A 17,619-nucleotide genomic window follows, 5' to 3' on the forward strand; every position below is an offset into this window, starting at 1 on the left:
TAGATACTACGGTTTTTTGTAAAAGTTGTATCCTTATAAAAGAATAACTAATTAATAGAAATAAGAAATAATCAAACATCCAATATATGTATATAGGTGTTTTCGAACTCTTTCTTATATATACTTTCTTCTTCTTTTAACTTAGCAGCTTAGCATCTATACAATTAGACATAAAGTTTAATATATTAAGAAAAAAGTAGCAAAAGACATCTTTGGATCCCTAGAAATCCAAAAGAAAAGGTTTAGATAATGAAAGGAAACTGTTCTAGCAAAGGTATATCTGAGTTCAAAGAAAACTTCACAGGTTTTGGTAACATGCAAACCTCAAAATGCAACCAAATGTTTGCATATTTATTCAACATGTTTTCGGATTTTCTTTGACAATTCAACCATTATCTACAGTTAAAACATAAACATAACTGAATATGGACTCAAAAGGAAGAACTACACCAACCCATGTATATCAACAATTGGAACCCTCAATCGAGTGGGTAAATGAGGACGATTGCAACACTCTTCTTGTTTATCTCCCCGGTTTGTGCTTTTTCTTTCTTATATTTTTCATTCTTAAAATCTTTGTTATTCAATTGTATGATAATTTCTTTATCTTTTCATATATTATGGGTATTCTCTTTTATAATAAATCGAATTTAGGTCTATAGATCTATTAATATTCATGGGTTTTGGAAGTCCAAAGACTCATAAAGACGAAAACAATTAGAATTAGCATTCATTGCATAGCATTTTAGTGTTTGTTACCAATATTGAAATTGAAATTGTATCTTTAAATTGGTTATTTAAATATGAGATGATCATAAAAATAACCATCAATACGAGTTGATATTTTTATAACCAAATAACCCAATTGCAAAACTTATCATCATTTCAGAAATGGGTAGGTCCATTTTAGACTTGTTTCGGATACTTTATGTTACCAAACATACTTTTTATAATAGAAAATGAATGTTTAGGGTTTTGGGTTTCAGACATATATTTACTCTCGTTTAGTTGAGCAAACAACAAAAATAAACAATTAATGTGTAAAAAGATTTAGTATACATATTATATATCATCCAAATCAGAAACGGTTATTTTGCTAAATGGCTAAAAGATTGGTAATTTACATGTTGATTATCCCATAGAAAATAATGTAATCATTTTAGATTATTTTTGTTCAAAATTCTTAAAACAAGTAAAACTCGACAGGTTTCACAAAGGAACAACTGAGGGTTCAATTAAGATCAAAGACGTTGATCATCAGCGGTGAACGTAAACTCCATGACAACGCATGGATTCGATTCCGGAAAGAATTTATTGCTTCAGAACAATGTGTTATCAGCAAAATAAGTGCGAAATTTGAAGGCAGCATATTGTTTGTTAAGCAGCCAAAATCCGTCGCCCCAATGGCGGAAGAAGAAGGAAAACCCCCCATCGAAGCTCCTGCTCCAAAACCAGAGAAACCAATTGACGAAACAAAAAAGCATCAGAAAAGAACCCGAGTTGAACACGATACCAAACCCACTTCCACGACAGAGTCAAATGACAGAAATGGTGTTGGTCAGAACGCGAAAAAAGATTCTGAGAAGAACGTAGAGTTGAAGGAACAGAAAGGTGTTTGTGAAAATGCGTCAGAGAAGAAGGTGAGTGATTTGGGTTTTGTGATGAAGATGAAACCATCGAAGAATGTAGTGAATTTGATTTTGGTGCTTGTGGTGGGATTATTGGTGGGTGTTTATTGCTCCGAAGCAATCAAGTCTTGCAACGCTTGAGAATATGTGAAAGTTTTACTTATTAACTTGTAAAATTGTGAATTAATTTGAGTGAAATTAATAAAGAGTTCTTGATTTCGATTTTTTAAAGTGGTTTGAATTTGAGTAACAACAAACGAGATTGGATTTGTATCCTTTGGTTATGTTTCTAGCAAAAGAACAACATCGAACAAATTACAAATGTTATAAAATTTGGGTGTAAATGTAATACAAAGACAGTGGATTAGCATCAAAATCTGTTACTTCAGAGTGGTTGTTAAAATCATGATCCTATTGTACTTGTATGATCGTATGATTATATGATCTCATCTAGGCAAGCCGATTTCAATCTTATTTGGATCTTTTTTCGGTAAAATCGTGGTAAGATCATAGGATGGTTATTTTTTTTTAAATCTAATATTTATTTATGAACAAATAGCTAAAATCGTCCATATGGTTTGGTCAAATTTTGCGTGTTTGGTCCCTAACTTTTGTTTTGCACTCAGACCGTCCTCATAATATGATTTTGTTGCGTGTTTCGTCTCTCCCTAAGATGAAAAGACTATATTGCCCATTGTGTTAACTTTTTTTCACTTTTTTATTATTTTCTTTATTATTTATTAATTAAAGGAAAACAATTAAGTGATTTATAGACATGTGGGGCCACTCATACTCCCACTTGCACAACAAACACCATAGACCACCGATAACCACCACATGCCTCTAAAAACCACTACTAGCCAACAACAACCACCATCGGCCACCGACAATCACCACCCACTGATTCCAACATCACCACTATCAATCGATTCCGACTCCATTACAGACCATATAATCGATTTCATCAGGTCACACCCACAAGATCAAATCTTAAAAATCAAACTTGAACACATAAATCAAAACCATAATAGTATCAAATTCTGAAATAAAGAACCTAACCAAATCAAATCCTAATATCCCAAATTCAAAACCTAAGCTAAAATGAAAACCAGATATGGAAATCAATACACAAAACGAAAACCCTAACCTGAAATCGGTGATGAAAGAAAAAAACTGATGAAATCCCATAAATCAAATACAATTTTCCATAAGAATTGGGTTAAAGGGAACGACACTCAGTAAAAGAGATGGTGGTGGTCGGAGGATTTTGGTGAACACGGTGCTCCACCTGCGACGAAGTAGTGAGAACCATAACCGCCACTCCTAAACCCTTTATAGAATCAATAGCGGGGACAGCCACCTGCACCACTATCACAGGGACGATTTTACAAATCTATCCAGGTAGATGGCGAAGAGGGAGGAGTAAGGATGGAGCAGATAGGGGCGACATGAAGAAAAGAGGGATTAATGATGCAAATTGATGGTATCTGGTGGTTTCCTGGTGTCTTCCGGTGATGTTTCCTGGTGGTTTCCCGACGATGCTTCGTCGGTGATTGTGGCTTCCGGTAAGAGAATGAGAGGTCGAGACTGAGAGTATTATGAGGCAAATGAAGGTGATGAGTGATGATGGCGGGAGAGATATTGGGTGTGAGGGACCCACATTTTTTATTTCTAATAATATTCTTTCACATGTTAATTTTTAAAAAAAAAATCAAAAAGAAATCAAAAAAGAAATGATTAAGGGTAATATAGTATTTTCATGTATGCGAGGGACAAAAAATGCAAACAAATGAAACAACAGGGACGAAACACGCAACAAAATCATAATATGAGGATCGTCTAAGTGCAAAACAAAAGTTAGGGACCAAACATGTAAATTTAAGCAAACCATAGGGACGATTTTAGTAATTTGTTCTTTATTTATTGAACTAACAACTTGGAATACCTATTTTGAACCCTTTATTGTTCAATGATGTATTGGATATGTATTTTTTTTATGTTTTAAACTATTTATTGTTAACCATATGGTTAACTATTAAATGAAAATGTATTTTATATTTTAAAATAATTTTTGGTACGATCTTATGATCCGATTCGATCTTACACTCATGATTTTATAAACAGAAAACAATTTTACATATTTATGATCTTGACAATTTTGCTTTATACTACTTCTATATAATTTTTTATTAGCCCGTTGCTAGTTTATTTTAATAAAATTATATTGTTCCAGAAAAAAACAATATTTTTATATATTAGTTTAGACTATGAAAATCACATTAAAAAGCAGGGTCGGCCCCGAGATATTGGAGACCCTGTGCGATTTAACAAAAGATAGGCCCTAAAATTTGAAAGATCTCAAAATTTAAGCAAAAAAAAATTATAGTTTAACTTTCTATTGCAAATACATAAAATTAAAATTTCATTCAAAATAATACAAAAAAAAAATTATCTTCTACTTGAAAACAGCCATCCTCATAATATTCGTTGAAATAAACTTTTCAATAACATCTTCATAAGTAACTTTATCCAATATGTTACGCTCAATCGTCATCAAAGCCAATTCATTAAGTCGTTCTTGAGTCATTGTAGATCTTAAGTAGGACTTCAGAATCTTCAATTTTGAAAAACTCCGTTCTGCAGATACAACAGTAATAGGAATAGTCAACATAATTCTATATGCAATAGATGTAATAGGAAAACAATCAACACGTTTTAAAAAATTTAGAATATCAATTGTTGTCAATTTTTCCTTAGGCAAGAGATGTAAAAGTAATTTTAATTCAACATATAAGTCATTTCCATCAATATCCGATTGCTCATCTTTCTTGATTGAAGTTTCAAGAGACATACAACAAGACTTTAATGTTATATCATCTAATGAAAGCAATTTTTCTGAATTAAATAAAAAGTCAAATATTTTATCATATTGTTGATATTGTTCAAACCTTGTAGTTAAAGAAGTAATTGCTTGATCAACAATATAAATAAAATATTTAACTCTAAATTTCTCTTGGGCGGATTGTGAAAAACTACAAGAAGTGTCGTTTGAAATCTCATCAAAATATTTTTTTATTTTAGGTTCACGTTTTTTTAGGAAATATTGGATCGATCCCCATTTCTAAGGCAATATCTTTTGCGGTTTGTAAAGCATTTAAAAACTCATTTTCTCTATATTCCTTAAAATACGAAATCAACCCCATTATTTTTTCCATAGCAACATCAATAAGCATATCTTTTGATTGCAATTGTTTGCTAATTAAATTAACAGTGTTTAACATTTCATACCAAATACTAATGCCAATATAAACTTAAAGTTGTCAAGTTCATTTTTTGCTAAGGATTTAGCTTCACTTGTTATTTTTGGATCATTATCATTTTTGGCTACTTGAAGTAAAGCTTTTTGTATATCAAAAATTTGAAATCTTATAGCTTTAACACTATCAACACGACTCTCCCAACGAGTGGATGAAAACGATTTAGGAGTTAACCCTTTCACATTATCTTTTAAAATTTGTCATCTCTTAGTGGAATTTGCAAAAATTGTATAGATACGTTGTATTGTTCCAAAAAAACCTTTAGCTTTACCACAAGTAATAGCCATATCACATAAAGTTAAGTTCAAACTATGACAACCACAAGGAGTATAAAAAGCCCTTGAATTTATATCTAAAAGCTTTTTTTGCACTCCTTGATGTTTTCCTTTCATATTTGATCCATTATCATAACCTTGTCCACGTATATTATTAATGTCAAGATCAAGCAAATTCAATTCATTTTGTAAAACATCAAAGAGTCCTTGGCCGGTTGTATCATTTACATCTAAAAACCCTAAAAAAGACTCATCAATGCAAACAACATTTGACGAGACATCTACATATCTTAAAATAATAGTCATTTGCTCTTGGTGACTTATATCGGGAGTATAATCAAGTATTATAAAAAAATATTTTGCATTTTTTATCTTTTTAATAATCATAGACTTTATTTCTGAAGAAAGTAAAAGTATTAATTCATTTTGTATCTTATGCCCAAGATAATGTTTATGGATACCAATTTCATTTGTAATACATTGTATATGGTCATAAGAAACCATGTCAAATTCAGCCAACATTTCAAATAAGCCTAAAAAATTTTCATTGTTATCTTCATACAATTTCTCATTAGTACCACGAAAAGCTAGATTATGTTTAGCAAGAAATTTCACAATAGAAATAATTCTCAACAAAACTTGTCTCCAATGAACTTTTTCTTTTTCTAATTGTTTTTGAGCCGCATTATCAATAGTTTCTTTTTTTTTTGTAATCTTAAACGCAAATCATACCAAGTATTTATATTTTTAACATGTTCCATACTAGTTTCATGCTCTTTAATTCTAGTGTTAAGATGTATCCAATCCCTAAAACCCTCATTTGCTAATTGACCCTTCCCACACCCTTTTCGAAATATTTTACAACAAAAACAAAAAAATTTATCAATTTCTTTAGAATAAACAAGCTAATCTCTATCACATTTTTCCCCATTTGGTAAAGTTTTAGTATAATATGTTGCAGAAAATCTTCTTAAATATTTATCTTTAGGACCTTTTGTAAGAGACAAATCTCTTTTAGGACCTTTCAACACTAAAATATTTATCATACTAGAATCAAGAGCATCCCAATTTCTTGGATCAAATATATCAAAAGTGTGAAAATCAACATTATCATCAACAACAACATTAGGATTATCATTAAAATCAACTTTATCACTAACATTAACATTAACATTAGCATTAACATCAACATCAACATCATCATTAACATCAACATCAATATCAACATTATCATTATTATTAAGATTAGCTTCATTAACATTTTGTGTTTCATTTTCCATAAAGTTTTGTGTTTTTTTGTTATAAACTTATCCATAGATCTTGCTTGAGTTTTATTATCTTCTTCAATTTTTTGTTTCTTCTTAAGTTTTTCATATCCATATGCATATTTTTTTATTTTAGGAGGCATAATAAGTTATAAAAAAGAAAGAAACGACCTTATTTATGACTTCCAATTTATAGATTCCTTCTTGGTTCAGATTTTCCACACTTCAAATCACCAAAAGAATGTATCAAAACGGCAAAGAAAAAAAAAATCAGAATATGCTTCTAAAGAAATCACAAAATCTGCAATAATATCATATAAGAAATCCAAAAATTACCTTATTATCATCGACACTTCAAATCAAAAAAACAAGAATGTGATTCTAAGGAAATCAGAAAATTTGCAATCTGAAATGATGAGATCATAAATTCATAATTGCTTCTTAGTTCTTACAAATTCGATATTATCATAAACAAAAAATCAGAAAAAGTAGAAATCTGAATTAGAATTTACCTCAATTCCTTGTTCCTTCTAAGTTCAAATTTTTGAAAACTGATATCACTGTTGATTTTTCATCCTGATTTAGTAATTTGGAATTAAAGAAAATGAAAAAAAAAAGAACCAATAAGAAATCTGAAATTATCAAATTACTCAATTAGAAAAAACAAACCCATGAAACAAAAAACTAAAGTTTAATTTTAGTATTATACCTTTGATTTCGAAACTCAAGCTGTAAGACTGTAAGACTGTACGATTTTGAAGCTTCTTATTTCGAATTTTGATTGTTCTGAATTCTGATATTGAACCTTCTGATTTCGAAATTTGATGGCTTTGAATTCTTCTTTTGAATCTTCTAAAATTGTTGGTAATCTTTGTAAAAACTGATCAGTGAAGAAGAAGATAAAGAAGGAAGAAATAAGAAGTGAATGTAAATTGATGGAATAGAATGAATGATAAATGAATGTAAATTGATGTTACCGTTCCAACAATGATGATTCCTATTATCCATGCGTGCGTTACCAATGAAGAAACCGAAGAGTTCTCTTTTTCCCAAAAATTAAGTTCCCGCTCCCTCTTGCCTCCTTCCTGTATTCGTTAACTGAGTATATAGATGGATATAACCTAAATTTTTTAGCCCAAATGAACATACCCTATTAAAGAATGAAAAAAAAAATGGGCCCTTTGATGTTTTGGGCCCTGTTCAAAGGCACTGGATGAACTTGCTTTGGGTCGGCTCTGTTAAAAAGTGAAGATAGATATTGATAGACATGTCTTTATATAGGCCAGAACGATTCAATCACATATATGACAAACGTTGTGTTTAAATTGAGAACATGTAAATGGGGATAGACAACGAAAGAGTAATTCAAAATGAACAATAAGACATAAACAAAAATAAAATGTAATAAAAACATATCGATTTCGAAAACCTGCAAATGAGATGTACAAGACACCCACTTCATTTCTTGCTCATCCTATACCTAAACACCACAACTTGTACCAATTATATTTTTTGCTTCTGCTTCCACTCAGTCACCTAAATACACCTATACACTTTCATTTTCCGTAACAACTTGTCAATCTAACAACTTTACATTATTATTTTTATTAACTTTGTATTTTGTATAGATATTTTAGCAATACAATTTCCTATCATGACATCTGAGTCCACGTTAGCACCGATGGTCATAATCTACTTTAATAAATAAATGATGTTTTTTTACCACATGTCACACTCTTATTTAATTTGTCAAATGTCATTTTGTAGTTATTTTGAATTAATTTTTTTTCCACATGTTATTTTATAAATTTTTTTATTTTATTAAATGCTATATAATATTTTAATGTAATAATTACAATAAATATAGTTATAAATGAATATCAATTTCATTAAGGAAGTTATCTTTTAATTTCAAAATTCCTAAATTAAAGCTCATTAGTTTCTTTTGTTTATTTATTTAAATTATTTGTTTAAATTTAAAAGATAAAAAAATTCAATAATAATAATTTATTATTTTTTTTATTTTCTTATAAATTTAAAGTTCCAAATATTTTGATTTTTATATTTAATTTTTTTTAAATTAACCCATTTACTATATGAATCTCACAACTAGTTATAACAATATAGAGCACACTTGTCAAGTTTCATGATGAAGGATTTGGTTTGTAAGAAAGTGGAGAAAACCATTTGTAGATGACAATATTGATGTTATATTAAAGGACAAACACATTGTCAAAAGTAATAAATATTAGTATATCTCATATTGATATGACATGATTTTATATGTTGAAGTATATTTTCTCTTTATAATGACTCATTTTGAAAAGACAAATTTGAATTCCATATATATCTTATAATATTACAATAAAATATTAGTTTCTTGTTTTATTTGCTATAGAGTATATGTTAATATTAACTTTTTCTGTTTATTGTTTTATATCTATATAAGTAATTGATGGTTAATGTGTTTATATTACTTTTCATTTATGGGTATTTTCCAATGTTTTTTTTAAAACAGCTTGAATGATTATAAATAAATAAAAAATTAGCAAATTGCTAACAAAAACAATTACAACATAGTCAAAATAGCGTTTAAAATCCATAAAAAACGACTAGCACCTAACTTTTTACACCTTGGGCATTTTCGAATGGTTATTGTTTTTTAATGGATTTGAATTACTAGTATGTATATTTGAATAGGTATCGTTTTTTATTGGTTTAAATTGCTACCGTGAATATTTGAATGATTATTGTTTTCCTTTGCTTGGGACCATTTTTGGAAACTAATGCCAAAAACTAAAGTAAAATGAACACATAATGATAGATAATGTAATATGTATATTATTCACCCGGTCTAGTTTTTGGTTACATTTTTCGCCTCCAAAAATTTATAAAAAAAAAAAAAAAACAAAACCAGTACCAGTGTACCACCCCGTTCGATACAGGTCTGGCACTTAAATCACCCCTAATTACATCACTACAATCATTATTTAATGCAAATAGTCAATTGGAATCAATTATAAAAAAAGTAATTACAATGTACTAAAATATATTATCAAAGTTGTATATATGTGCAAACACGTAGCCGAAGATAAACGCTGCTCTATATTTATTAATTATTATTATATTATATTATTATATACGACTTCGATGTTATTTAGAACTTTATTACATTAAAATAAAAGAACGTCCATGTTCAATGTTTTCATTTCATTGGTTCACGTTAAGTTGTAAACAAATGGGAACAACGGGAACAACGTTTTAAGTTTCTTATTTAATAAATTTAATAAATAAATAAATAAATCTCTCTCTCTCTCTCTCTCTCTCTCTCTCTCTCTCTCTCTCTCTCTCTCTCTCTCTCTCTCTCTCTCTCTCTCTCTCTCTCTCTAAATGTCATTGTCATTGCATGGAAGAAACCCAAAATAGGCAAGAGTTTTTGTTGCTTTCGGTTTGTTTGAGTTGTTAATATCCAAACTCTTATATGTAACATTTAGTCTTTATGGTTTGACCATTTCATGTTATTTGCAACCATGGAGAGATTCCATTAGAGTGATGGGTGTTAATCGTCATGTTATGTAGAAGAAAAATATAGTTACTAGTAATGTGGGAGTAATCGTAACAATAAATTGGGATCATATGCAAACATTGTCTAGGGGAACAATGATAAATGGCATTTGGAAAAAGTTTTTCAAAATTCAGTGATTTTGTAATTAGAATTGAAGATGGAAATTACATAGTGGATCAGACATATTACTCTTGTGTTTTGTTTTGGAACGTGAAGGAATTCTCTACGATTACAAATCTTTCTTCCTTGTGTACAAAAGAAGGGTTTCTAGATTTGGAGCTTAAATATCCGGATGGCCTTTGGATCATGTTTAAATTTCCCAATGCACATGCACGTGCTAAGTTTCTTAAACATGATGGGATTTGAAAGTGAAAACTTAAAGACACAACTTTATAGTTAGTGAATGATTGATTTGGGTTGATATTGAAGGGATATTGTTAAAGGCTTGGACCAAGAACTATTTTAAAAAGATTTATAAGAAATTGGAACCATTGTTTACATGGATGATGATATTGGAGAATATTTAAATATAGCAAAGCAAGTTTGAATTCTTTCGATGACCAAGGAAATTATTGTTGATGTTGTTAGGGGCTGTTTGGCAGGATCTGAATTTTTAAGATCTAAACTTTTAAAAGATCTGAATTTCTAAGAGGGTCTGAAATTTTAAGAGCTGAATGTTTAACATGTTGTTTGGTTGGGACCTCTGAATTGCTATGCTGAATTATTAAAATGACCATTTTACCCTTCTATTTTATTTTTTTTATTGAATTCAACTTTTTGCTTAGAAAATAGCCTAATAAATTTCTTAAATATATATTTAAAAAAATATAAACACCATATAAAATCCAAATAAAACAAGATTATTCTTAGTTACATTATGTATTCATTTTTGGTAAATACTAGATTTGACTCACTTCAAGGCTACACTTTGTGGACCTATTTCGTTGAGAAAATCTTGAATATAAACTTTTTCTAAATCTTTTTGTCTTTTGGCATGCAGTGTTTGTAGACTTCTAAATGGGCGTAGTGTTATAAGTAGATATATGTCAAACGTTGCTCTAATGCATGAAAATTATACAGGATACACTCAAATATGACATAAAACTTTGGGGAAACATATAGTACAGTAGGGTTGTGACGACCCAAACTTTTATACACATATATCTAAGGAATTATAAGAGTTAACTACTAAAATGCAGAATTCTATTAACTCAAAACATTTTACATTTCAAACAATATTTGGGTTTACAATAAAACATAAATACAAATAAATTAAAACAACAAGGAAAAATAAAAAGAATAAAACAATTCATAATCTAAGTCATTATGCACCTACTTCCTCTCGTACAACCCTAACACCTAAACCTGCAAAACATGAAAAACATCTACTACATCAGACCACATGTCTAGTGAATTATATTATATCTATTTTCATGTTAATCTGCTCATCTTCTAATCTTTCTATCTTTAACTAATATATCTTTCGGTTCCCTTCTTTCTCATGTTTTGTTTTACTCTCTTATCTTTTCATAGCATGCATTACTATTCTTTCTATTTACATTCTTCTACACTTATCTTATGCCTTATCATATCATTTATCTGATACTTTGTCTTCTAATCTTCTTCTATATATTTTCTCCACATCTCGTGCTCTCTCTTAGCCTCTTCTCAAGCTCATCTCATATTCTACACTTACTCTATATTCTCTTTCTTTATCTCTCGCATAATCTTATTTATGCATCTCTTTTCTTGTCCCTTACTCTTATCTCATCTTATACTCTATCTATTATTCTCATACTTTATGCATGTTCTTCTCATACCTCTTTGCTCTTCACTCATCCCCTACTCTTAGCATCCTTGTCTCATACCCTGCTCATACTTCATCTCGTTATTCTTAACTTCCCATCTAGAACCAATGATCCACTATCGTATGATAGACTCATCTATCATCTAAAGGAATCAATTTTCCACTTATCTTAATAAGTACACTCATCCGGACTTACTCCCTTCTCTTTTAATCCAATGTGGATCCTTAAACATTCTTCTTCTCTTGAATCCCTCATAGATTCCTTCCTCTTAATCCCTCACTCATTCTATCTAAGTTCTTTCAAAGAACCCACTTATCTTGTTCCATTCATGGAACCTATCTCAATATCATCTAACCATACATAATCATATTCCCATATGAATCACCTCTCTACATTCCTGATGAAATCATCTCTTTCTCCGCAGGGAACATAATCTCATTCCCGAATGAATCATCTTTCTACACTTCTGTTAATCTTCCTTTGCACATGCTATGGTCACACCATAGTCTTACATAACATTTGTCTCGTGGACATTCTATATCTTTATCTCATCAAGAGATTTTCTACTACTCATTCCTTAACTCATTAAGTACTTAATCCCTATCTTCTTCAACATCTCTTAGGTATTCTATATAATACCATTAACCTCTATACATGAAATACCCAATTTTCATAGCAAGTATTATTGTGTAAGAATAGACAAGAGTTAGTGGAAGAAAGTGATAAATTACTCTGAGGCGATTTCATAGATGTAAACATCATCATATACGAAGTTTGTATGAGGAAGTCAGACTCGTTATGACCATGTCGTTACGTATATATTGTCATGGCATGACGAGTCTGGAGTATATATACAAGTGATTTGGTGTCTTTTGAAAGGTTTTGTCACACGCGGTCGGAGGAGCGGCTTGGGAGGTGTTTCCGGGGAATTGTTCCCAATTTTCATAGCAAGTATTATTGTGTAAGAATAGACAAGAGTTAGTGGAAGAAAGTGATAAATTACTCTGAGGCGATTTCATAGATGTAAACATCATCATATACGAAGTTTGTATGAGGAAGTCAGACTCGTTATGACCATGTCGTTACGTATATATTGTCATGGCACGACGAGTCTGGAGTATATATACAAGTGATTTGGTGTCTTTTGAAAGGTTTTGTCACACGCGGTCGGAGGAGCGGCTTGGGAGGTGTTTCCGGGGAATTGTTACCATTGAATAGTACTAGTGTATGAAGATACATGGGTCGAATTACAATATTAGTGGGGGTATATTTTATCCTATTTTACATAAATACTTTTATGTAAAATATTGTAGAAGGTTGTTATAACCGAGTATGTGTTACAAGATATCATGATATGGTACTATTACGAACCCTAGGAGCAGAATTTAATGTGAGCGGTAAGTGTTATATACCGTAGGTTACCAAGAATTTATAGATTGGGCTAACGGCTTACGGCGTTAAGTTGTTAGGTGATTGAAATTGAAAACTTGATTAGTTTGGTAACAAATAGTTACTGAGTTTACCTAATGATCAGGTAATTGATCGTTGTGGTTGATACAATATTATGTTTAGACAAGTTGTGATAAAATTGATATATATCCGAATAGGTATGGACAAGTGATGGATTGGGAAGTGGTAAAGAGCTTGGAGTTGGAATCATAGTTAGTTTTACCTAACTAACCGGGTGAGTAGCCCAATTTCTTTTATATATATATATATATATATATATATATATATATATATATATATATATATATATATATATATATATATATATATATATATAGTCTAGATGTATGTTATTATTGTATTGAGTTGATTACGTGTTAAATGCAATGATATGATAATTGTGTATTTTTATGTTTAGAATTGTAACGACCGCAGATTCGGGCTAGTCAATTAAAATATAATAAGCGATAAAAATGACTTTTTGATAGAAGATTATTTATGATAAATAATCTTAAACAAAGTTATAGTATATGTGACAAGGATTTTGTACATATAAAGAACTTTGAAATTAAACTTTGTATGAAGAAGTTATACTTCTTCGAAGTTTCACGATTTAACCAACACGGCTATACCTCTTGTGGTGCAACATGTGGAAATTTTTCTTTGGAAATCCCTATGGGGGCTGGGTTTTCCCTGTAAAGGAGCTAGAACTCAGGGTGTTCGTTGAAATATTGCGAGTAGGCTTCACTTAATTCGTTTGTCGTTTCCAAAAAGATAGGTTGCTTATTAGCTTAAGCAATCTAAACGAAAGTTATATTTATCGTAAAATCGAGAGCGTGCATATAGAGAAATTAAAATTTGACTTCATATGAGGAACTTTTGATTTTTTGAAGTTTCTGCGTAGCTGTGTTAGCACAAAAATCGAATTTTTGATCAACTGATTTTTAGCTGAAACAATCTAAATGAGAGTCGAAGATCTCACTAATAGGAGTTTGTCGATAAAATGATAATCAAGAACAGATGTCGTATGAAAAAGATATAAATTTTAAATGGAGATCAGCAGTCTAAGCCTTCTAAAATAATAAATTATAAATAAAGTGAGAACTAGCCAACGAAATCTAAATAAAACTTGTGAATCTTGCGACAGCTACACGTGGATATAAAAAACGTAAAAAAAATGGAGTTTGTATGAGGACGCTATGAATTTCTCAAGTTTCGCGAGATGCGCCATACGCAAAAAGGCATGGCACACACTTCTAGAAGTTGCCACATCACTCCACTACCTACCCGACATGTGTCAGTAGGCTGGAGGATCGACACCGCCATAGTGCGCGGTGCATCTCCCCTATTTTCAGCCTATAAATAGATGTCATTGCTCACGTCTTTCTCCACACCTCTCCTAACAATCTCTCTTGAGTTTCTACTCCCTTAGCCTAAAAATTCTTAGTATTTAGGGTACTTTGATGAAGCTCTGAGGTCCCTAAGTGCCCGGTATTAGTAGCTAAGTTTGGAGTTCAGCCAGTACAACTTTCGGACTTTTGTTAGGAAAATCTTTGTAAGTTAAGCTACACTTATATTGCTTTCATTGTAACTTATATTTATATTCATATTCGTTATTATGAATTTATAAATAAGATTTATCAGTGATTCCAAGTCATATTACTGATAGTTCTACTTACAGGGGTGATATGTAACGACCCAAATTTTCACGACCAAAAATTTTGTTTACAAACATTACTTTAAAAAATATTAATAGCTAAAAACATCGTTTGATCAACCATAACATAAAGTGAACCATGTCTGAAAACCAAAACATACAACCAATCAAAATATCATAGTACAAATCCCAGTGAAGCTTGTAAATGCGGAAACCAGAGAGTGTGTGTGTGTGTGTGTGTGACATGCTGCTACCGTGCCGGCTCCTTTCCCCTAGCTGAGGAGGTACCTGAAACCAAAACTGAAAACCGTAAGCACAAAGCTTAGTGAGTTCCCCCATCGTACCACATACCATACAAACACATAACATACTTACTGCCAGGCTACTCTAGGGTGCCTGACTACCCGGTACGGCCGTTATGGGGTGCCGTCCTACCCGTGTCAAGCCATTCTGGGGTGCTGACTACCCATGTCAAGCCATTCTGGGGTGCTAACTACCCATCGGTCCTAACAACCGGTCTTCAGGGAATAGTCCCCTCTTACTACCTTTATCTCATATAACATAACAAGCCAGCATGCAATCATATCATCACATACTGTCAGACATATCTGGGGTGTCCGACCTACCCTTCGGTCCTAACAACCGAACTCTACAACTATCACATATACATATCATGCCAGCATACAACATATCAAGTAGTAGCAAACCTAAATGATATCACAAAGACAATCATCTAACATACAACTCTTACTGGTGGGCCGGCATTGTGGCCGCATACCCACCGCTACTGGAAGGTAACTCACCTCGAAGTAGTTGCTGATCTGATCGGGAACTGACTGCCTACTGCTGCTGCTGCTGCTCCGGAAATCCTCCGGCTGCAATTCCCACAACATACTCAATCAAACACTGCTCACTGACCTTTGGGTAAAATGACCATTTTACCCCTGACCATGCCCTAAGTCAAAGTCAGAGTCAACTTTCAGTTGACCCGACTCGCCGAGTTGGCTTTCCAACTCACCGAGTCACCACCCAAACGATTGACCTGGATCCCGTTCCTACTCGTCGAGTTAGGCGACGACTCGACGAGTTCTCCTTCTAAACTGATATTCAAGTCCTTCATCCTACTCGCCGAGTTGTATGAACAACTCGTTGAGTTCATCTTCATCTGATGAACACTTATGCTAAGACTCGCCGAGTTGTATGAACAACTCGCCGAGTCTGTTCTTGATCTAAGGAGATTGCCTTGAACTCGCCGAGTCAGGGCATTGACTCGCCGAGTACCTCCATAGATGAGTTCAGCTTCCGACTCACTGAGTCACACCCCGTGACTCACTGCTCACTCGACACTACGAAAAGGGGACAAACTTGTAGACTCACGAACAGACTCGCCGAGTCATATGAACGACTCGCTGAGTCGTTGCCATGCACCCATTAAATACACAGATTTGCTCGATTCCAGTCCATGCCATTCACAGATCTGGACTTCTAGGATACGAATCACACGTAAAGTTTCCAACTTTACGTGTGGATATTCATCAATATGGATTTTAGGGCTCAAAATGCCTCAAAAGGGTAGATCTAGGGTGAACAAGCAACATGGGGCCATAAAGCTAACAGATCTGAGCTCCTGAAGCTCAATCTTGCCTAGATCCAGAGGCCAAACATCTTATTACGACATATAATGCACATACAAGCTTGGGGATTTGTCCAAGAAAGACCTAAATGAAGTACTAAGCATAGAATCATGGGGAAAACGGGTTATACCTCAAAGGAACTGCTGGAAGAACACAATAATGCCTGGATGGCTTCCCTTCTTCTGGATCTACTTCCTTCCTCCTTCAGAACCTTCAAAAGCACACAACAAAGTTTCAATTCTTCAAAGAACAAGCATAAACGAGGGTTAGGAGCTCTGGGGAGAGAATGGGGGCTGGCCTGGGGCGGATAAGTCGCTTAAATAGGGTGCAAACCCCTGAAACTTAGGGTTTCATCCAACAGCTGTGACTCGCCGAGTCCAGGATATGGACTCGTCGAGTCGCCAACTTAAACGTGTCCCGGGTCCCGCATCCACTCGGCGAGTCGGACCGATGACTCGCCGAGTCCAAGGCTAAAAGAAAGGAAATACTCAAATAACATTTACGTACCAGGAACCGGGTGCTACAAATCTCCCCCACTTATTTTATACTTCGTCCTCAAAGTCTGCTGCTCGATCCTGAAATAGCTCGGGATAATGCTCCATCATCTCGTCCACCGGCTCCCAAGTCCATTCCGAACCCTTGCGGTGCTGCCATTGCACATTCACTAGCTCCACCCTCTTGCTCCTCAAATCCTTCGACTTCCTGTCGAGGATTGCGACTGGGCGCTCAATGTAATTCAGGCTGTCATCAACCTGAATGTCCTCTAACGGCACAACCGCTGAATCGTCCACTAGGCACTTTCGCAGCTGAGAAACATGGAAAGTGTTGTGGATCTGGCTGAGCTCGGCTGGCAGATCCAATCTATATGTTACCTTGCCCACCCGGGCTACAACCCTGAACGGTCCGATGAATCGCGGGCCCAACTTGCCCCGCTTCCTGAATCAAATGACGCCTTTCCAAGGCGACACCTTCAGGAGAACCATATCCCCGACTTGGAACTCCAAGTCGGATCGACGCTTGT

At 33.1% G+C, this 17,619-nt stretch overlaps 1 protein-coding gene and 1 pseudogene across 1 annotated transcript; one reads left to right on the forward strand and one right to left on the reverse strand.

The window, feature by feature from the left end:
* The first annotated feature begins 373 nt into the window (after positions 1–373).
* LOC145100267 (uncharacterized) lies at positions 374–1,852 on the forward strand. The gene is made up of 2 exons (XM_079037606.1): positions 374–534; positions 1,207–1,852. Exons 1-2 carry the CDS (start codon positions 426–428, stop codon positions 1,767–1,769), a joined length of 672 nt encoding a protein of 223 aa, XP_078893732.1. The 5' UTR covers positions 374–425; the 3' UTR covers positions 1,770–1,852.
* Positions 1,853–4,083: 2,231 nt separating this feature from the next.
* LOC145098659 (uncharacterized) lies at positions 4,084–6,500 on the reverse strand (annotated as a pseudogene).
* Between the last annotated feature and the right edge of the window lie 11,119 nt (positions 6,501–17,619).

This window comes from Lactuca serriola, chromosome 4 (assembly GCF_051521515.1).
Source record: "Lactuca serriola cultivar US96UC23 chromosome 4, Lser_US96UC23_V15, whole genome shotgun sequence".
Taxonomy (NCBI): domain Eukaryota; kingdom Viridiplantae; phylum Streptophyta; class Magnoliopsida; order Asterales; family Asteraceae; genus Lactuca; species Lactuca serriola.

Excerpts from the sequence above, each read along its gene's own strand:
- LOC145100267 (XM_079037606.1), top strand. The coding sequence starts at position 426 with ATGGACTCAAAAGGAAGAACTACACCAACCCATGTATATCAACAATTG. Across the intron at positions 535-1,206 it reads TCTTCTTGTTTATCTCCCCG|GTTTCACAAAGGAACAACTG; the intron begins GTTTGTGCTTTT and ends AAAACTCGACAG.